This window comes from Gavialis gangeticus, unplaced genomic scaffold (assembly GCF_001723915.1).
Source record: "Gavialis gangeticus isolate Ggan-Ray unplaced genomic scaffold, GavGan_comp1, whole genome shotgun sequence".
NCBI lineage: Eukaryota > Metazoa > Chordata > Crocodylia > Gavialidae > Gavialis > Gavialis gangeticus.
The window spans coordinates 9,681,756-9,705,001 of NW_017728993.1; the positions used below are offsets into that span (position 1 = coordinate 9,681,756).

At 39.7% G+C, this 23,246-nt stretch overlaps 1 protein-coding gene across 6 annotated transcripts in view; it reads right to left on the bottom strand.

Annotated features, from left to right (window-relative positions):
* Positions 1-14,036: 14,036 nt before the first annotated feature.
* Positions 14,037-23,246, bottom strand: part of NFIA (nuclear factor I A) — a 359,137-nt gene continuing 349,927 nt past the window's right edge. For all 6 annotated transcript variants that reach the window (XM_019501201.1, XM_019501205.1, XM_019501204.1 and 3 more), the window contains one exon: positions 14,037-15,519. In XM_019501201.1, coding sequence (XP_019356746.1) covers positions 15,502-15,519 — 18 coding nt within the window. In that variant the 3' untranslated portion in view covers positions 14,037-15,501. The remainder of the gene's footprint in view (positions 15,520-23,246) is intronic.

Sequence of the window (23,246 nt, forward strand, 5' to 3'; positions counted from 1 at the left end):
AATCTTGTTACATTTAAAAAAGAACACCAGAAAATAAACATAAGACAGCAGCAATATCTAGGCCCAGCACCGTGTCCATAATGAACTGAGGCTTGATACCAGATAGATAGTTTATCATTCTCTCATTCTGTAAAAGAGTTTTTAGCTTATTCATACTTTATAATTTGCCAAATACTTCATCTCCATTCATACAATTCTGAGGACAGCCCTATAGTGAGATCTTTTCCTTGCCAACACTGTGCATTTATTTTGTAGCATTAACAGTGAAGCCATTTCTGGAAGCTGGAGTTAGATATTGAATCTTAGTCTTAATATAATCACAAGGCAGCAGAAAGCTGGGGAGCAGATTAAGTGTTTGGAATAAAAGCAAACAACTAAAAAAAGTATGCAGCTTGGTTGGAGTCTCATGCGGTTCTGTCATTTGTTGGTACGTGCTGGATGTCTTTGGAAAATTCAACATTTTCTGGAGCTGCCAGATGAAAAATATTTTCTGTTTGCAAAGCTGAACGATGGAATGTTTTTGGATTTGAACTCGACCAGAGCAATGATTTGCTTTGGCCTTTTAAAGGGAGAAATAAACATAGGATTGGCCATTCGGGTGTGAATGATGGCCCTTAAAGTTGTCACAAATGCACTGAACTCTGATTATTCTTAATCATTCTTAACAACTTCCAGACTTTTAGAAGTTGCCTCCATTGAGGGAACTTAAACCATTGCAGCTTCCCCTGTTCCCTCACCATGTTTATATAAAAGCTTATCCCTATGTCTCTTCTACTCCATGTTCCTTTATAGTCTTTACTACATTGGCAAATGGGGGAATGCTGGAGGCACTTTCCACTTCTCAGATGTTTTAGGCTTACTGCAAACTCAGACAGTATACCATGTCAATTATAGTCCCTTAAGGGGCACTAACCTAAACGAAGTTTTTCCAAAACTAGACCGCTTATTTTTTTTTCACTGGATGTCCCAGTTTGCTAAGCACCAGGCCATATACCTGTCTGATTTAGTCTATAAGGTCTACCCTGCCTTCTCTTTTTTTTTTTTTCTAGGTCACCGCCTGACTTCACCCACTTACAGTTTCATAGTTGGTAGGCGCTATTTCTAGTCACTCCTGGTAGTGTTCAGGGGAACAGTACTCTTCCCTGTTGCCCAGGGTTTGAATTATATTCCTACTCTTGGTGGGGGGGGGGAGCGGTATGCTGCTGTTGGTGCTGCCTGAGGCACGGGATGGGCCAGGGGGACTCTCATTTCTTATGAGGGAGCCCTCGTCTCTTTTTGGGGGAGGCTTAGCCCCCCCCCGCCCCCTTGAGCTTCCCCGTAATTCGAACCCTGTTGTTGCCCAGGCTTCCCCTGTTCCTTATCATGGCAGCATGCTTTGCAATATCCAAAATGATGAGGTGCATGGTTTACTCTCACCGGAATAGAAACCTGGAAGTCACTCCCTCTCCCCAGCCCCTTCTTGTCTCCTGTGCAGTTTGCTAAAGCTCCATTAAGTAACAGGAGACCAGGATCCCAAGTTCACCCCAAAGCTGAGCTAAATGTATAGAGAGACATCTTCAGGCTCTAGGGCTCCAGCTTGAGGCCTTAATGAAGCTCAGAGAGCCGCTGCCTTCTCGTGGAGATTTTTGTGAACAATTCTCTGTCATCTTGTTTTTCTTATGTTGTGTTTTGATGGTCTTGGCTCGGGCTTAGTTTCCTGGGTGCTTTGTTTCTTCTTTCTTCAACAGAAATGGTCAGTCCAGGTGGGGATTCCAGGCCCCCAGCACTCAGCGACTGGGATATGTAGTCATATCGGGGGACTGAGGAAGAAGAATGACAGTCGAGCTATTCCAAGGCCCCTGTTGTAACTGGAGAAGCTCTCAGAGCTGGTGTCTTGCCTGCCCTCCACATGGGAGAGTTTGTGCAGTTGTAGTTTCATTGGCTCACCCCCACTCCCACCATTACCTGTACTTGAAACACCGCATCCATGACTGGGTTGCTGGGCATGAAGACTATACCTTGGGCCTCCAGGTATTAAAGCATGAGCCTCTGCTCCATTAATAAAAGCTGTAGCAGGGTCATGCCCACCAAGCTTTACCTTTGGTTTATTTGCCTGAGAATTGTGCAGAGCATTGCACTGAGTGGGAATGCACCCTGCTAGGGATGTCCGGCGAATGGCCCATGGGCTGCATGTGACCTGAAAGGAAATAAGCTGTGTCCTCCCAGCTCCTGGCCAGCTGTGACTCCTCATTTCGCTGCAGCTGTAGCAGCAGTCAGAGGCTCTGGGAGCAGTGCAGCACAGCACAGGGCACTCGAGGTGAGGCTGGGGCTTTGCAGTGCAGCAGTGGGGGGAAGCATCCACATGGGGTCACTGCAGTGGTGGAAGGAGGTGCTCATGCAGGCACATACAGTGGTGCTGGGGGGTTGGGGGGGGAGTTGTAGGCATGCAGTGCAACAGAGTGGGGCATCCATGTAGCCTGCAGCCTGGAGGCCAGTGATCTCCGCTGATTTGGCTTGTGGGACATGCATCCCCTGGCTGCTTAGAAGTTGGACACTCCTATGTGGTGCTGTGCCAGCAGGCAGATCAGGCCATCTCCACAGACCTGCTCTGAATCCTGCAAAAGCTAAAGAAGTCCTGTGCAAGCTGCCAAATCCATCCTCAGAGAAAACACCTAAGGGCAGTTACATCCAAGTCTTTCTATATAAACAAAGGTGTGGGTGGCAGGATTTACTTCTATAGCAACTAACTGTAACAGAAGGTGATGGTTGCAGGGTGGGAACGAGCAGCTGGAGAGCAGGGATTCCTAAGAAGCAAGGATCCTGTGTACATGTAAACATCACGCTAATAAGGAAGGGGAACGAAAAATACCAAGGAATTATTTGAGAACTGCCACCATGGCTGTTCTTGTGATTCTAGTGATTGCAAACCAAGGTGCCACATCGTTCAGGGTGCCTTGAGATCCCTTTAAGGTTGCCACGAGGTGCTGTTCAATATTAACACTGACAGGTGTGCAAACACCTACACCTGATTCACAAGATGAACCCAGAGATTTCAAATAGGAATCCAGAGCATCAAAGACATTTCTGACATGCTGTGGCCTTTTTGACTTCTTTGCAATGAAAGCGCCACGTTATCATTTTTCCACAGTCAAAAAAATGAGCAAAAGCTAAGGGCTGGCATTTTCCAAAGACTGCCTTGAGTCTTGAGGGGTGTAAATGCCAGTAGTAGATTAACTGCGCATTAACTGCTGAGCAGTACTGCTCATGTAGACAGCTGACCAAGACCAGATCAGGGCACAGGGCTGGGAAACAGCTGTGGGGAGGGGACACTTTTCCAGCCCTGTGCCCCAATCTGCCAATAGGGGCCGGGGCTGGGAAACAGCTGCCCTGCAGGCAGGGCAGTTCCCTCCTTCCCCCTGAGCCCAGGCTTGACTCCAGTGCCCCTTGCCAGCCCAGGGCTGGCACCTGGGGAAACCTGGAGCTCCCCCTGGCTGATGTAGGGGGAGTAGTCCTGCACTGAATTGTTCCAGTTGGGAGCAAATTTGCTCCCGGCAGGCGCACGTGTAGATGCGCTCCCAGGAAAAGCTTACTGTGCAGTGTTTTGCTACGACATAAGCTGACAGTATATTAATAGCTCAAGTAGATGTGCCAGTTTGTTGTAAGTTGCTAGAGATAGGCCACAGCTTGAAGAAGTGTAACCAATGTTTTCAGGCCTAAGTATAGACATCTGAAAGCCTTTGTAGACACCTAGCTCACAGTGGGCTGATTTTCAAAGCTGATGGCCACAAGCTACTCTCATTAATTTCTATGGGGTTGCTGGTGCTGTTGTGAAAATCAGTTTGTTACTTAACTGACTCAGCATGGATTTGGGGCCCAGCCTAAAAATTCCTGCTAATGCTTATGTACAGTGTCCATCCTGGTCTAATGACTCCATTATATCTGGCATGCAGTAGTGAGAACTGGTGACCAATATGGGCCATTCCCATTCCCAAACTCAATCAGAGGCTTCCCACTGATTTTCAAACATGTGGCCTTATGCCGATGTTCCTTTATTCTAGAGTGAATGTTGCAATCACTACTATAAAGGCCCATGCTACATGGAAAGAAAAAAAAATCTAAAAAATAAAATTTCCCAGACAAATGGAGCCAACATAAATTCCACCTACTACACGTCATGTGGTGGCCAAATGGGATTTCACCATCTTTAACTTTTTTACAGAAAGCCTGTCCCAGGAAACTACTATGTTCAAATGCCTACAAAATATTAGGCTCTGTAAATCTGTATGAGGAGCCGTTATCTGTACTGTGGGAGGGAAGGTGAGATGGTGTAAAGGATACAGTACAGTCCTAAAAATATAGCCATTTTGATAACTACAGTGCAGTGTTACTTATCATATAGCCTCATTGGAGTGCGCCTACAGGCTTGATTTTGAGTTACGATTATATAAATCTCAGTCACAAATTTATTGCCATAATTTATCAGCTCATGTTGCTGAATGGCCAAGTAGTTAATTTTAAAATGAAGTGGTGCTATTTTCATTAATACCCTTGTGCTAACTACCTATCAAAACACTCAGAAGCAATTAATACCATGTTGCTGAAGTACTGAACCAATAAATATTTCCAGTCTTGGCTTGTCTTTGGCAGATAAAAGACATTAGGCTAACCCACTGCCTTAATAATGCTTTCCCATTCCCTTTCTTTCCATATAATCAGAAACATTTACATTTAAGGAAGAGATTAAATAGCTAGATCAGCCTGTAACATGAATTTAAAAGGCTGTTGTTTCATGACATATAAGTAATCCCTTCAGGATATCACTGTAATAACAATAAGCCTGAAAGAAGATTGAAACTTTCTGAAGATTATATATCATCAATACAAAAAGCAATTTGGCATAGTCTGCATTAGAAAAAAAGCCTAGTTTGTCTCAAATGTTGAAATTCAGTATAAGTACATTGTCAACAACATTCTGCTTCAAATTTCACTATCTGCTAACTCATTATAAATGCAACTTTATTAAAGGGGTGTTTTTTACTTTTGAATATAGGCTGTCATACTTACAGGCAGAATGGTTGTCAGACTATGCTTCTGTTGGCAAGAATAAAATCTGATGGCAGTGTGTGAAAACCTGCTAAAATGGAATATGTCTTAGAGCATGCCTTTTTGTGCATCTTAAACTCAACTTGCTCGTTTCAAAACCCTGTGGCTTTGAAAGGAGTCATTTTCTTTATTGAGGAAAGTGCAACCAGGCCGAGGTCAGTGAGTTTGATCTTAATGGAACAAAAACCAAACCAAAACAACTTGGACAAAATATTCCTAACTCCAGTGAAGTTCTTCACTGTTTAGTAGGTTTTTATGATTTTCCAGATACCTATTTAAGCCAAGATCTTTTCAATGCTGTACTGCAATGTATTGTGCTTTTTTGGAACCGGTGTGTGTGTTTGTGTGTGTGAGTGTGTGTGTACGCCTGTGTCACAGAGCAAGGAGAGAATGCGAGGGCTTCTAATCCATGCAAAGTAAAGTACATGTTTCAATGGGATACTGATCATATAAATCTTCCTGTAAACAAGTTCTATTGCTTTTCTTAGTTTCAGACAGATGTAGTATCAGAATACATTATGGAAATCTCTCCTCTGTGCACAGAGATACACGAAAATTAGTTCTGGAGCCAAAGCCATGCTTGACTGTGTCCAGACCTGGCAGCTGCTTAGGAGTACTGGGCTATGACAACATTGGCTTAAACATAGAATAGCAGTATTTCATCTATCAGCTGATCCTGTGATAGTGACTGCACCACTACATGGAACGGCAGAATGCTTCATTATTTTTTGCTAAATAATGAATACTGCTATATGTTTTTCTCACCTAAGGTTCATATTTTCTGTTAGTCAGCGGGACCCCCATTGTAATAGGCATATTTTGTATTCTTCTACTGTGCATTTCAAATTGAGCAGAAACATATTATTATTACACTAAGGTGTGTTTTATAGACATGAATTTAGCACTGTAGAGTAGGCAGGCCCTATTACCCCTATTTTGAGTGTAGAGGAAATTGAGAGTCCAAAGAGAACAGATGATTTGCTCAAGATTGTGCAGAGCGGTAGATAGATCCTTGACTTCCTGTCCTGTAGCCACAAGGAGAACCATTGTCCCTGGCTATTTCACACACAGACTTTTTAGGCGCTGAAATGTAATACGTGCCAAAATGGAGAATAAAGGGGAGGAAGGTGATAACATAAAGTTTGGAGCCCCAGAGGATAAAAAAAATACAGTTGCTAAAATAGAAAGTTTTTAGACATCATAAACACAGGGGAAAAACTCAAAAAAAAGTTCAGTTTAAAACTGGAAATTGTGAAATTATTTACGAAACTGCTTCCATTGTTCTGTTAGCACTGCTCATAAACTGGGGCTTATTTTCTTGTGTCACATGCTTATCCCAGCCATGTTGGACTCCTTCCCCTTCTCCTCTTAACCATTTCTAAGACGTTCTTTCTATCCCAACATCCATGCGTTTCATTCGTTCCCTTATCCACCACTCCAGATTCCTGCAACCTCGGCCACCAGTGTCACCACCTATCAAAGGAAAGGTGGGAAGTGGTTGGCTATCAGATGCTACCACCAAAGACCAGTCACTTCCCCCTTGGGATCTTTCCTGTAGCTTCCCTCTTCCACCACATTTTTTTTTGGTCCTTCTTACTAAGTCCTACAGAATTTTAAACTTCTTTTTCTTCCCCCTTTTGGTGTAACTCTTTACTCTCCCTTACCAACAATGCGTTTGCTGCTAATGCAGTGCTTGGGAGTTTTTTGTATGCTGCTCTTCCATCTGTGCTACTCTAAAAGGTCCTTAAGGTCCTTCCTCCTGAAGACCAAATTATCTTAAGGACCTATACACCTCCTGAAGACCAAATTATCACAATTCTTATGACATCTGCAAGTAACTACTGCAGCCTAGTTATAAAACAATATATGATTGTCTGGATACCATGCAGTAACAAATAGGGCCACATTGCATTAGCAGGACACAACCAACCAGAGAGGAAGAAAACAAAGCTAATGGTTGCAAATGTCCTCTATTTATTACAATGTAAACTTAAGAGTAACAACACTGACTATTAGGTTAACCAGTAGGTCTTTTCTCCTTGAATTAAGAGTGGAGCTGCTGCAGATTTACATTGAATGTAGCTACCATTAAAATCTAGCCCCTTGTTATTGAACATGGCCACAAACGAGGATGTTACAACGACCCAGCTACACATAACAGCCAGAGCCTATTCGGACCACTTAGGAATTTAAAAAAAAAAAATGGGTGTGCGTGTATATATAAAAAAAAAGTACAAGAGTTTTGTGTGTGTAGAACAAACATTTATTGGAAAACATTTATTCCCCTCAAAACAGTATAGAGTAATTCATATAATACCTGCATGTCTGTGGGGTGACTTAGAAAGGTACAATGTATTTCAGAGGTAGCTTGTATCTCCTGTTAGCATGATACCCAATACGAAAGATGCCCAGTTGCTCTAATCTAGTAATATACCCAGTGCCGACTTCTATACAGCAGTCTATAAGAAAGTACTTGCCACTCAAAAGCAAACTGTTACTTTCTGCCAATGTTAATTTAAAAAACGGAATATCTTTTTAAGCAAACGTCATAGATGGTAAAACTTCAAAACTGTCTCTCTGTTTTAGCTCTATATCAGCCTTCTGTTTGGAGGTGTAATAAGTATAATGCAGCTCACAATGCCTAAAATAAAATAACTCTATGTAGAAACGTGCTAAAAAGTAAATTCAAACACTAATGATAAGTGTGTAAGCTAGAGTTGTTGCATAGTGACCTTCAGATGCATACTGACATCTTTAAAGGTGACCTGTATCTAAGATGCAGTCTACTGTTTTCAAATGAATTAATCTACTCTGCCCATTTCTACAAAACATGGTTTTTTTTAAGGCTGATTGTACTTTTATTTTGAATAATGTAACCTACAGAAGTTCACTGAAGAGTAAGCTATTTATGTACAAGGAAGAAGGTTTATAGACAAGACATTGACAGAACTGAGCCACTACAGCTTATGTTACACATTTATACGTCTGTGTGACTGGGGACCAGGTATTGAACTGGAGCCCACAAAACTGAAGAGCTCAGAACAAACTACAATGCATGACTGGCCCAAAGTGCTCCGTTACGCACACTGATAATGTTTCAACAGCAATAACTACCGTGGCACCATAAACACACAAATACACTTCTGTGCACAGTACAAAGTAAATAACGACACAGCTTGGTAGCATTAGCAATTTTTTATTTTCCTTTTTTGTTGCATAGGAAATGCAGTACTTGCTTCCAGTAATTGTATTGTAATGTGAGAAGGTGGTAGCACTAATGGTTGAATACAAGAGTTAAACTAATCCACACCAGCTCAAAAAACCTGCGGAGACTTAGTTGAATAAGAATGGATGCCCACAGTGATTCTCAACCAATTACAATTTTTTTTCACAGAACACAGTAAAACTAAAATGGTAACTATGAGTCAATACAAGTATACTAGAGGCACAAGGGGCCTGACTCATAAAAACATGAAGACAACATGGTATTAACACGGGTGTCATGTGAATTTGCAGCAGATCTTGCACATGTCCACTAGAAGTGTTTTGTACCCCAAACTAAAAATTGAAATTGAGAGACTTGAGTGGACAGGTCTCGTGATGTGGAGAGGGGCTAGGTGAATGCTTAACTGCGGGAAGAAACCAAATACGGGTACAGAATGCGTATTTCCCATTCACTGCATGTTCACAGCAAAAAACGTTGTAAGCCTTTACTCCAAGGTAGCAGTCACCACTATATATTACACCCCTACAGCAGTAACATAACTAGTGGAAAAGAAAGAGGATCTACAGCTGGGGAATCTGTCTACCTACCACAGTCTATTCTAACAACAGCCATTCACAGTCATTCCCTTTCTTCTAACAAAACAAAAAAAAATCACTAGGTTGTAGAATGGGATAGAGCAGAGATTTGGTTAAACAAAACAGTTTTGTTCATATATAAGCTTAAAAATAGATTAACTAAGTGGAAAATAGTCTTCCTTAAAAAAACACTGTAGAAAGTACAAAAGTTCACATTGTATACAAGTGTCTTCCTTTTCTGTGGAGATCAGAGGTAGCACATCTAGCATATTTTGCTATAGGATGTTTTGCTATGGTACAGACTAATTTCTTCTGTAGTCAAGTAGCGTTGTACATTAATGTAAAAACCCATGTAATGGCCAGAGTACAGTATAGGATAGGTCTCTCCTATACATTCTGCTTTCCTCTTAAAACTCAACTGTATTTCAAGTGTCAGAACATGGTGTTCTGTTTCCTCTCTCCTCCCCACCCTGGTTTTTTTCTCTGCTTGATTCTGCTCCTATTGCAAGGTTATGTAATCCTTGGGTTGAGGGCATAAAAGGCAGGCGGGTGCTTGTGCTCAGGGAGAAGGACTTGCTAAAACACCTTTCTGGACAGAAAGCGACCTCAAATTTGGATGAGAACTGCCCACCAAAATCCCGTGTTAATAGCAAATGGCCTTTTATGAATCGGGCCCAAAGTTTGTACAGTTCTGTTTGAAGAAAAATATTGCAACTGTGCATGAAACTAAACAACCACATGAGGTTTTCTTTTTTTTTTCTTTCTTTTTTTTTTTTTTTTTTTTTTAAGGGTTTTTCTTTTTATATGAGGAGGTCTGGTGTGAAGAAGGGTCAAGCACGGGTACCTGGTTAAACGCTGCCCATTAAGAAATCTCTTGCAACACAAGTTCAATGTCACTTATGGGCGTTAGACTTGTCCCTTCAATTTATGCATACGTTCTTCATAGAAAGCTCTTGGAATTCTTATGGTAGCTTTCAAGACAAAAATGTTACCAGGCACGGATTTCTGGTCTCAAACACCATGTCCTGCCTTCCAGGAAAAAAGAAAAAAAAAAGGAAGAAAAAAGAAAAAAAAAAGAAAAAAACCCTAACACAAGTAATACTGAATTTAAGTAAATGTATACCTCCAAAATACTGAAAACTCCCCAAATCAAGAAAAGACAGAATTTGCGTTCTCAGTGAAATATCTTTAAACCTATCTGACAAGAACCAAGTCAGAAAAAAAGACTAACATAACTTTGAGTAATATTCATACAGCTCACTAAGCATTATGGAATAGCATGCATTAATATTGTACGGTTATTTTACATCACCTATATCAGAAGGTTCTGACAGACAGCGAAGGCTACCGGTGTAGAAAAATCTTACTTCAGAAGAGCAATATAATACAGATTTCACAGGCACTACATTTTAATATATCAGGTATTATGCTGGTTTTCTTATAATTCTTTCTGTCCTAAAGCTGGCATTATAACAATGACCAAAAAGGCAAGGATTGAAGTAAACGGAAAGTAGATACCAAAGTTGATATATTTTTTTTCAGATAGATTAGTGCATAGTTCTCATGCAGATAAACACTGCTATGCATTTACATTGTTGGAAAGCAGAGTGAATTGAGCCCAAGTTGTCACATTTTTGTAAATCATTTTGCCAGCCTGTAATAGCACCATGTAATGGATTTGCATTAAACATTAAATTGATTTCAGAATTGGTGACACAGTATTCACTACAGTTAAGTGCTATGGAATAGCTTCAATGTTACCTGCTATATATCAAAGCAATTTTCATCCCACTGCTTTTTTATTGGAAAAAATAAAAGGAAAATGTACTCGATACTAATTAGACTATTGCACAGCCTTGGACTTGATGATGGCATAGCCGGGTTTACTGTCAAACAGTAATACATGCATTGACTTCAAGACAAAATTGGCATTGTAAGCTTGATTTAATGAAAATCCTGCCTAGCAGGCAGGCAGTGTTCACTTCATGAGACCTTCCTCCAAGAGACCTCATGAGGTTTATTTAAATTTTTTTAGGTGCCATTGAAGCTCTCCTTACATTATCATGCCGGTTATAGTTTTACTTTTGTTCGATGGAGGCCTTCTACAGAAAAAAAAAGAAAGAAAGATATTTCCAGAGACACAATGCAAAGTACAATATTAACTGACATTTTAAAAAAAAAAAAGAAAAAAAAAGAAAAAAAAAAGATCACCACAAGGGGAAAAAAAATCTGTTTTAGGTTATGTATCTGGTTTCTTTGTATTTTTTGTACAGTTAATTTTATAACACTGTTACTACAAAGCTGCAAAATATATGGAACAAAAAGAAACAGTGAAAGAAAATAAAACGTTAGAGGGATTTTGCATATTCCTGTGGGCCGACAAAATACTGTGGAGTTGTGGAAAGTTTGCGTTTCCTTTACCCTTCAATTTTAAGGTGGGGGAGGGAGAAATAAGAGACAAAGTGTACCATGGCTGCCTAACTTTAGTCCGTAAGTTTTATTCTAAAGGAAGAGGAATAAATAATGACCTTACTGGGGTGCACGGCATGACAAAACCAAGTTTGAAAAGGGGAAAAGACAGCAATTAACTGGTAGAGTCAATTTGTGATAAGCACTTTTTAAATCTTGGAAGTCGGGTGGGTGAGTGAATACAGGTCAGTGTTTGTGCATCTGACAAAAATTGTTCCAGAAACAGATTTTGGGGGTGTGGGGAGGGAGGAGCAGGGAACGGGACTTGTTCAAGTGATTCTTTTAAAAAAATTGATCAAACAATTTGAAGAAGGGAACACAATGCAATTCTGACTCAAGGACTAAGATTGTTCGCCTGAATCCTGCCTGTTCTCTTTATTGTAGACTGCACACCCCAAGCAGCTGTCTTGCTCAGATCTCCGTTCTTTTGCTTTACTTTGAGGAATAAAACACTGTTTTGTTCTCAATACCTGACCAGAACCAAACTGCTGTGTTTTCTGCATGATAATAAGGTGAACAAAAATTTAATTTAGTGTGTTTAATACTTTACAACCACTGTTGGTTAACACCCTTGACCGCCTACCTAATGTTTTAAAGCCTTTAAAACATTTTTTTTCTGCAATTCTGCTCAGAATTCCCTAACTTTAGCGTCATCAAACTTAATACGACAAAATACCTTCAAAAAATACAGCATACCTGTAATGTCCATTTACAATGGTTCTTCAGTAGCCTATACTTCTCAAGCATAGGAATATGCTATACCATTGAGAGAAGAAAAATAACTGTATTTAAATACATACAAAAAGGAAACAGGAAAGTTTTTAACTTAAATCCAGTTCCCAAAGGAAAAAAAAAGCAATTCTATGAACGCTGCCTTTATAACGAACAATCAGAAATTCACCTAAGCTAATTTGACAGAAATTTTTCCTCATTTAAACAACATTACAAAAGTCCTGCATTATAAAATAGGGTAGAATAAATCAGTGTAATCAATAAAACTATACAACATACAAATTACATATCTTCTGAGTGGGCAGTTTAATTCTCTCTCTTGCAGCCATGACTACAACATGCTCACTAAAAACAACTAACTGCCCAAACTATTGCTTAGTTTGTTTTGTTTAAAAAAGGGTGCAATTTTATTGTATATACAACCAATTTACTGGTAATACCTTGGCTTATAGCAAGGTTCTGACAAAATGTTTGTCTAGGCTTTTTTCCCTTCACTGTGAAGCACTGAAAGCTGCTATTTTTTTTAGTGCACATATGTCTTAATAAAGTAATGCCCAGCTAAGTGCTATAGGGAAGGCAAAGGATGCTGGCTAGAGGATGTGATACCATATACTAACAATCACACAATACAATAGAGCAAAATGACTACTCAACCACTTATCAGACACATATGAAAATCCAAAACATTTTATTTTTTCCTTAAATAGAGAATAACCAGTAAACAATTTTCAGAACTTGGAAGTTTAAAAACGTGCATATAAAAATGGGCATTATATACTTTTATTGAATGTGGATTGATTGCAGTCTGCTAATAAAAATGGGTGTGGGATCTGAAGAAAAAGGAAGGTTTTTTTTTTTTTAAGGCTTGCTTGTGAAAGGAACAGTTGTAAAACAAAAATTGCTTGAAGCAGGGTTCAGCTTAGTGCTTCACAGTTTGACTGCTTCTCTAAGAAGAGCCCTTCCCGCATGTGCATTCAAAATCACAAAAGTACAAAGACAAACACCTAAAACACACTGCGTCAAGTGCAGCACCAACTTTGGTCAAATAAAAAAAAAAATCAAAAGAAAAATTAATAATTGCTAAGCTCGTCTACATGATATAAGCAGGTATTGCATATTTTCATATATCTGGGAAAAACAAAACAAAAGGAAGACTCCAAATAAAATGTAAAATGCAGCAACATCCAAAAATACTGATAATCTAGCATCTACAGATCTCAGAATAGCACTGCCACTGACCGTACAGGACAATAAACACTACTCATATCTGCGGAACAACTAACATTCTATTTAATTCTAGATGTTGAAACTGACGATGGCTGACATAAAAGTCACATTTACAAAAAGTGTCTCCGAATGCTTGACTAGGGAAAAACCCCCTTCAATATAGGAACATGTGCAACAATTCCACAAATAATCGCTATCCAGGGCAAGGCACATTGATATGGAATTTTTTTTTTTGTTTCGTGCAAATTAAGAAAAAAAAAATTGTTTCAGGGAAAAGATGAGGAGCAAAGTGTCTTCCCAAGAATTTCAGTTACTTGATTGTATAGGACAGTAGTAGAGACCCTTCTGAAGGGCTGAACAAACATAGTTTAAAGGCAAGTGCCTGGAATAGGGATTACAATATTGTGTCTTAATGCACTCTACTTTACCCTACATTAACTATATAAAAATTAGTTACTAACACTAGAACATGCAGAGACTTTCTCTGATTAGCTGAACTTGCCAACCAGAACGTATATATATGTATAGTATAGGAAACCTTCTTAAAGTTGCATGTGAAGCAAAGGGGCGCTCCGCTGTCTGATAGAAAAAAATCACTTGCACTCTTTTTTTCTTTTTTTTTTTCTTTTTTTCTTTTTTTTTTTCTTTTTTTCTTTTTTTTTTTCTTTTTTTCTTTTTTTTTTTCTTTTTTTCTTTTTTTTTTTCTTTTTTTCTTTTTTTTTTTCTTTTTTTCTTTTTTTTTTGTACATAAGATACAGGACGTACGGGGTCCAAACTTTTTTATTTTTTTTTCAGCAAGTGCCCTTGCTTTGAACTGGCATAAGTTGTAGTATCAGCATTCGTTCAGTATTGTTTTCTTTGTAGTCCAGAAAATGTACCAGTTCAGGGACACAAAGGTGTTTTAATTTCTGGACTGCTCTCTATTAATCCCAAGGTGTTTGAGAACTGATAAACCCTATATTGCCGGAAACACGTAAAATTTGTCAGAATTGGCATAATTCATTATAGTGACTTTTAGCTTATAAAATTAACAGATATTATGATTTAATTTTAGTTATGTGCTTTGATAACAGAAAATGATTAATTAGCATTTAATGTAGTTAACATATTGTGGTAAAAGCACCATTAGATTTGTATTTTTTTAACTTTTCCTTCAGTTTTAAAGGGATACAAGTTCAACAATAAAAAACATAAAAAGCAAAAATAGCTCCCCTTTTTCTTGCAAGGCTGTTTTTTACCCCAATAATTTAGAGTCCTGGGGTGGAAGGACTTGGAAAACAAAAATAGAATTTTCAACAATCTCTATCTTACAAAGATATTTAGCTATCCAATGAAATTGCACTTTACTCAATTCAAAATTCGATTGTTTTGATTGATTCCTGTCAGTTTCTGTCAAAACAGACCAACTTCCCCATTTCTGTGTGAATTTTTGTGTAATTGTTGAAAATTGTTGAAAAATGTTTTTTTTTAATGTAAGTGCAGCATTTCAAACTTTTTTCTTTTTCTTTTAGTGTATAGTAGTAGTTTGATGTTTTAAATCACTCTGCAATCAAGTGGAAAAAAACCTGTTGAAAATGTTCTTATGATTTTTGTTATGTATCTAAGTGCTGACTGTAAAAAAACAAACGAACAAAAAAAACAAACTTGCAAATTTTTTCCCGATATGTTACAGAAAAACATGCTCTATGTCTGTCCTGTAAGTTATATATTGCAGAATTCAGCTACTACAAAAGTTATAGTTTAAGTGTGTTTCATGATTTTTCAAGAAGTCTCACACCTGCATGGGAAAAAAATTGATGAAAATACTGTAAAACAGTTAGGCTCCATATGGAAAGTGTGTTACAACAGCGAGTCGGTAAGCAGCAGCAGAGGCTAGTACTACCCAGTGTCACCAAATGCTTACACTACCAATGAAACACTTCAAAAATTATGAAGCCCAACCATTTCCAGCACCATATGAGAAATTACAACAGTCCCTAAGGTGTCTAAAAAAATCTCAAAAAAGTTATGGCCTTTGCTATTCAACCATAACGTTTGCCTTTTCCATGTACTAGTTGTTTGCTGTTGATATCTGTTTGTCTCCCCTTCCATTGACGTGAAGTAACTGCGCTGTGTTGCTGCTGCTTCCATGTTACAGAGTTGGGAAGGGGTCAGGTGGTCTGTCCGGTGGGTGGTGGGAAGCTGCGACTTTTATCCCAGGTACCAGGACTGCAAAACAAAGAGAAGAGCTTATTATAAACGAGTGATATTTTGGAACGGGCTGTGAACGTTGCTGCAATCCTCGTATTCAAAGCGGAGGGGAAGTTTCAGGGGCTGACGAACTGAGTTAACTGCAAATAATACCACTAAAATCATTCTTTTTTCACTAACAACCTCAGGTCATTATTGAGATCAACGTAACTGTGCTGCTGTGTTACAACTTATCTATTGTTTCAATGGAGATAGAGCGCGTTCACTTTTATCATCTGCCTCTAACATTCCCCCTCAGTGAATCACACATGGGTTTCCATGCATTTATCACCATGCAATTGGGGTTTTCTTGGGGATTTAAACAAGTGCCAGTGTAAGCATCTGTTGCTTTATAGCACTCTGCTTCAACCGTCTCACTAGAATAGACATGTGAAAATTCAGTAACATGGGTGGTTTCCTAGGAGAAATGTAGACTGCTAAAAGGAACAAGGATAAAGCAAAAATAAGGGGAACGAGATCAGTGAAAAAGCTGTCCTAGGTCTATGGACATGCTTGACTTTAATAGCAAAAAGGGACTTGGTGCAAAAGCCCTTCTTTGAAAAAACTTAGTGGAGCTGATTTTAGACCTTCAAAGGAGTATAGTATAATGCAAATGACGTGACCCAGAACCCAAGACAGAGAAAGCAATCTTTTTTCACCACAGGACCAGAATAAACCAGCATGGGAATCTTATTTGCACTGGTGTAAATCAGGAGCACATCATCTCAGAACAATACTCACATCTATTTACACAGGAGGAAAATTGACGTCAGATCAGAATCAGGCCCAATAAAGCTAACGAGGCTCTAAAATAGGTGAGGTCAGTGTCAGGCCTGCGGCTTATAAACCGAATGTGGATTCCACTTGGCTCCGACATGTTGCTCTCTTGGAATTAAACCAACAAGCGGTGTTGATAGCTTCAGGTGAAACAGCATAATGAGAAAGCTTCGGGTAATAAAGATTTGCTGCTGAAACCCCATTTTTTAGATTAACTCGTGTCGTATATTCGGTGCCTTTTTGCATGGAGATACCCCAGTTACAAGTTTTTTCTAACTTTTTCCTCCATTCTTTTTCAGCATCTTCTATGATTTGTAGCCTATCGATGGAAATATCATTTATTAATATTTATAAAGGACTCTAAGGCAAGCTCCATGACTAGACTTCAAGATGAAATGATCCTCCTATAGAGGCCAGCGCTATAGAAGGCAAATAGCACAGTATGAGAACAATATGTTGTCCAGTTTCCAATTTACTACGTTCACTTCATTACTCTTACTTCCTCCACCTTTTTGAGCACAGACACTCTACTCCCATATCTGTTTCCTTTACTGTATGCATATTTCAGGTTCAAACTCAAACTGGCTGTAATTAAATGAAATAACGTTCATATGCAAAGATCATCAACAGAGACAGTTCTTCCAGGGTTTGGGAAGCGTTGCCAACTCCTGGGCTCCTCATTGGTGATCAGTTCCCCGGTTTTGACAGCGTTACTCAAAAGGGGAAGGGAAGCAGGATTTGTGTGTCTAACACCATTCTTCTCACCCCGAGTTTCAAGTCGCTTCGAACATCCGGTGTACAGTTTACTATTGAAATAAGAATGCGGTAGCCTTCATGATGGGCAACGTTAACCAGAATGATAGTCCGTCGCTGGGAGCGAAAGAGTTAAAATTCAGACTTGGTTATTCAAGTGCATATTCTGGAGGTCCAAGTAGCTAACAGGAGGGCTTGCCTGAGCACATGAATAAGCACCTAAATGATAGCTGTCTAAGATTTTCTGGTCCTGCAAGTATCCTTTGATCTCAAAAGCAGGTTTCTTAGAAATGCACTGCTGTGCTCTCAGATGTGTTATTGTTAACCACTTGCTTTACAGAACTCAAGACAGCAAATGACTCTGGCAAACATATATCAGCACCTTCCACTAATTAAAAAAGTAATAATCGTGCAACACATCTAGGCCTCTGCTAAACTGGCATCGTTATTGGACCACTCTTGGCCTGGACATCTCATATTTTAATAGATCTGCTCAGATTAATGGGTCTGGAGTTTTAATTTGTGAAGTGGAAGGAAACAGGCTGGAGGCTCCTAATCTCCCTTCAGTGCAGTTGAGTGCAGTATTTCTTTTAATGATGCAAAATGAACATTTTGGACAGCAGGGGGTGCACTTTTCCACACCACCGTTGCTCCCTGCTACTCACTGCATTACTAAAAAATCCTGCAGTGCTTCTCCACTCTTCTTAAAAAGCAAGAAGTTTCTTCACACATCTTACTATTCAGTGTGTGCCTTGCAGACAAGGTTACCCCAGAGCAGCTCTGTAATCCTTCACTTGAAATAGGCTTTATTGATTGCTCTGGTCTATTGTTCCCTTTTCAAGTCCCCCAAGTTCAAGTTCATCCTGGTGTTACATCATGTCTGGTTGCTAGGAGCAACCAGACAGACCCAGACGTGACTATCATTAGCAAGAAACACTCTGCTCTCCTCCCACCAACCTTCCAGTGGTTCTGACGTAGCAGGCCCACTGCAAACACATTGAAGTATTTATTCTGCCTAATTTATGACCTACACAGCAAGAGAGACCCCCACTCCAAAAACCAACACTGTTGTATATTTAATTAATCTGTCTTTCTCTGGCACTTGGGAAAGTTAGACAAAGGTCTAATTATTGTGTTGCACTCCCCACACTTTCCTTTTTGGGGTGACTATTTGCATGGGAAAAGAAACTGCAAGGCTGGGTCCAAGCCCCCTCTCCCACTCCAAAACACCTTTTTTTCCCCCTCCCCTGCCCTATTGACACTTCATGAAATACTTTAGCTGCTTAAGGGAATTAGAAAAAAAAAAAAATCTGATGTGAATGTAACTCCTTCTGAGTTGGTATTCAGCAACACAAATCAACTCATGACATGTTTAAATTTAAATGCTAACCACACACTCTGAGAGTTACTTTAAAGGTTAGTTTTTAATCAATAGAAGTTGCTGACTCCAGAGTTTTTAGCTGCGCAGTGCAGCTCTTGTGCCTTTGTCTAGCGTTAGGCTTTCAAACTTTTTTTTTTCTTGAGATGATTTTAGCAATGATTTGCAGACACAGAGTGCTATTGTGCTCTTGACTAGCAACATGTCAATAAAGGAGTAGAGTTACCATGCACGAGGGTGTCAATACCACTCCTGCAGACACAGTTCAGTCTTAATACCAATGAAAAAACTTAACCCCTTCAGTATTGAACCAAAATGTCTTGCGTGTGTTTTTAAAAACTCATCTGCAGTGCCTCGGACGTCCGAATTCACCTCACTTGAAAAGCTGCTTTTGAGAAACCCAGATACCCGACAGACACAACTGCATGGCAAGGGCTATTTTTGCAACTCAACTTTGATGACATATTTTATGTGCGGAGGCAGCACATAACGAGATTGAAACAGTGCCCTTATTCCTCGCATCCCAGCCCTGCTCTCAGGATATCACTGTTTTCTAGAATGTCTGACACTTGAAGCACACGTACAGAAGGATCCTAGGTTCCCACTAATTATTTTAATATAAAAATCCCTTCTCCCATGAGCCTTGTGTGTGTCTAAATCTTCCCAGATTATGTCTGAAGAGTTCTATTGTCCCTTTGATGCACCTGCAAAACTTCCACTGCAAGGGGAAAGCAGACCTCAAAGTCGAAAATAAAAAGGCGTATGAAGTACATAACAGGACATGCAGCTTTGATAGCTGGATTAGTGAAACAAAGAAACCCAATTCTATATTTGGGGAATGTCGTGCTGCTGTCAACCTGGGTTCCTCAACTGCATTTAAGCTTTACTCTGCTTTCTGGCTACCTCACGCTTTTTCATCCTTTCATGTCCTGTTTCGTAATTCTCAGTCTTCATTTAAATTGCATCGGTTATCACAACGCAATGCAGGGTGGAGTTCTCTTTCGGCTTTTTGCCCCCAAAAGCGGACAGTTAGCTTTGATCTATATTGACTTAAAAACTTACTGCAGCGACGAGGTCAGAGCTAAATGAATCCACTGGACTGAAAGGTCCTAGCTACTGCTACGTAGTCATCTGTATGACTACAATTCTGTATTGTCCTACAGAGCAGCTCGCTGTCCTTTTCCAGGGCTCAAGGTGAAACATCAAAAAGAATTCTGCAGTCCAGTACAAGATCTTAGCTTTCCTTTCTCCAGTCAAATGAAGAAGTAATCTCATCAGGTTGAAAAGTGCTGACTAAGGATTTAATAAAGTGCCTGCAGATGTGTGTCATCTCTAAGGTATTCAACTCATGTAATGCAAAACAGTTCCACACCGAATGTGCTTATAAAATTCCATTTAACCATTGCAGAGCTATTTTACTGTTCTCGAAGGAGTATTATCACACCTTTTTTTCTAATTTACAGCACCATGAAAGTTGAAGCTCTACACTGCCAGTATCCTCAAATCCTCACAGTAGTAAGGTTTTATGAACCATAAACAATATCTACTTGACTGAATCCTAAACAGGAAGTCTGAAATGGCAATTACGTTTCTTTGATAGAGCAAGTCTATTTGTTTCTTATGCTAGTCTGAAGACAGCACACTTGCATACAAAAAAATTCTGAAGCAACTTTTGACAACTACGTTCTTTGTCTCGGGAGGACGACTGGGAAATACGCTGCCGTTTCGGATATTAACGGGAGAAAAGCAGAAAGCACGTAACCAAGGTCTGCCTGGGTCGCGAAGACAGAAGCAGGCCCATTGTTTATTAAAATGGTCTTTAAAACAGCCTTCCTGTGTGATCTAACTTATCTCTGGCTCTGAAAAATGTACGCATGATGCCTGTGCACGTGAACAAAAAATAACACCCAAAAACTTGTTCGAGTTTCTTCTACCCCTGTGCCTCCTGCAACAACGGGACTTTTGACTCAGCGCAAGACGGGGAGGTGGTAAAGCAGTTAGGATCTGTTTTTCAAATTAAAAAGTTAAGTAAAAGTCCTCAAGGGCAAAGTTTAACACTGCGGAAGGAGGTTGTTAACGTGGAATCCAGCACTGGGTGTGACAGTTGGATCCTTCTTTAGGCGCTGCGGGTTATTTGAGGACATTCAAACATGCAAGAACGCTGACAAACTTCACACAGGAGATTTTTCATTGTGTAATCCACTCATGTCTCAAGCTGTGTCTGCACTAGACATTTTCTTAAAAGTTCCCACTGGTGCCGCCCAGCTGGTAACCACAACAGTTGCCGTGTTAGTGTAGGCAAGGAGCGTTGGAAGTGATCGGGATTTGACCCAGTGTGGTGTCTGCGCTAGTAAGTATTCCCGCTGTTGTTCATAGGCCTGGACTGGTGGGAATTTGAAGGGGAAAAATAAAAAGGCCTAACACTGATACAGCCTAAATAAAAGAGGCGGCTTTTTAACTTGTCTGCAAATGGAGAAGCTGTTTGGGCAGCAGAACTCACTCTTAGCCCCAAATGTCAACCAGCTGGGAAAATTCATCACAGTGCATTAGTTTGTGCAACTTTTTGGCAATGAATTTAGTGTGACATTTTAGTTAACTCCAGAACTTCAAGACAACCAAAACAAAACAAAAAAATAGAAAAATTAAAACCACCTCCAGTAGGTGACATGGAGTAAAATGTAAATTTGTTTCCAAGATGACATGAAAAAATATATATCGTTATGTAACGAGCTGCATGCTTGCACAGAACTTTGTAGAAGTGGCACCCTCACGTAACAAGGAGGGCCAGGATGAGACCTTCAGATGGACGGCCGGCGTGAACAGGCGAGCAACACGTAGCCTTTGGTGGAAGTAGGTGACGTTCCACTGGATCTGCACTTACTTTACATCAAGTCTGGATGTGTCCTCCTGGCCCGCTGGTTTCAATATAGTTTTAGCAGGCCTGGATTTGACTTTTGTGTAAAGCAAAAGGTACGTATTAAAGACACAGTCATCTTTGTGACTGTGGGAGTTATTTTCTTAGTGCTGGGGTAAATTATTTAGTGGCTGCATTTTTCAAAACAAAATACCATAAGGGACAGGAACAGTGCATTGGTCATCCCCAAAGGGAAATAAAATGGAGCATGAATCTTCTGGTTGTCCAAGGGCTCAGTATAGGCTAGTCATATCCCCCACCATGAACATGCTTACACTGTCTTAAGAAAGATAAAATCCCTCTCTGGAGGGACACAACTCTCCAGGCGAGGTATATAGTATCTCTATTTCCAACAGCGTTTGTGAGAATGCCAATTGTGGCAAACTGCACTGAATTATGTGCAATAATTTTGTAATATGGACTTCTGCCTGCTGACTACTAAAATGCCTAGTAGTCCAAACCACTACTCCCTGGGGTCCAACAAACTTATTTCAGTTAAGGTTTCTGCTTAGGTTCCAAATTCAGATTGGGAATAGCTAGTGTTTTTACCCACTAAGTCACCCCAGCCCCTCTAGCGCCTTCTAAAAACACACTAATACAGTAACTTGCTGTTGTTCCAGACATCTGAATATTTCAGCAAATGTCCCAGCTGGCCCCAGATGTTTCTGAAACATAAAGCAATGTTCGGAGGTTCAGACCCCCTGCCTTCAGAACCTGCAGAAGAGTGGATTAAAGGTTGACTGAACTGTGACATATTCACATTTAAGTCTGAATATAATACAGTAAAGATTTATCAATGGCAAACGTTTGAAATGCAACCCAGCAAAGCAGAGCAGGTTAGCACTTTGAATATGATGTATAAATTATGTATAGGAACTTAAGATCTAAATTAGATCTACAAGAAAAAAACCAAACGTTCCTCTTTCCCCAACTCTAAAGAACGTCCTCGAACAACGAGGTCCTTTTTATTTTCTTTCGGAGGCGAGAGCTTCGTTTTGTGACAATGAGAAATACGTAATTTTTTCCCTAGCTTCTAAAAAGTTAAGCAAGCAAGTTTTCTTTTATTTATGACGGAGCTAAACTTGGGAAAAATGCAAAGTAAATCTTCTAAACTTCACGCTGAACGCTGAAGGCTGGCCACAGCCATGCTAAACCCCAACACCCTGGCTGTTAAAAAAAAAAAAGAGTAGTTGAGCAAACAAGTGAAAGGGAGAGAAAGAGAGAGAGAGACGGAGAAACAATCCCATTTTGGTTTTTGTTAGAGGACGGCATACTACATAGATCAGAGACTTTTCAAAAAATAAAAACCCCCACTGTACACAAAGCACAGGAAAATGTGAGGAAAAAAGGAAAAAACTAAAAGCAGCTTAGAATGTGTTAACTCTGCCATTCTGTCAGCTTAAAGAGCATTTTATGCTTGATCAACAGCTCTCTTTTATTATGCTTTTCTTTCATTCATTCAAGACATCAAAGAACTGAACCACCAGTGTACCTGATCTACTAGAAGAACTTGTAAGGGTGTTCTAAAGAAACGGGGGTATTGGGAGCCAGACACCCCTGCGGACCAGGCAGTTCAAAGAGAATATTTCAACAATGATTACATTTTGTAAATCTTTTTACGAAAGACAGCTTATTTCCTGCTTTTTCATGAAAAATAGATTCTATCCATTAAAGTGAGCCCGCAGTATGAAAGTTACTTGAGATCTGAGGTACAGCAAGGGGATTAAGTGGAAGGCGAGATGAAATCTTTCAGAGACTTCCACTGCGTTCTCTGATATTTGCTGCTACCATAAGGTCTCTGACTGGAATACAAACATTTCTGTATTTGCAGACTTGCTGGTTAGAGCACAGGGAAGGGGTTTGTTTAAAAAAAAAAAAAAAAAA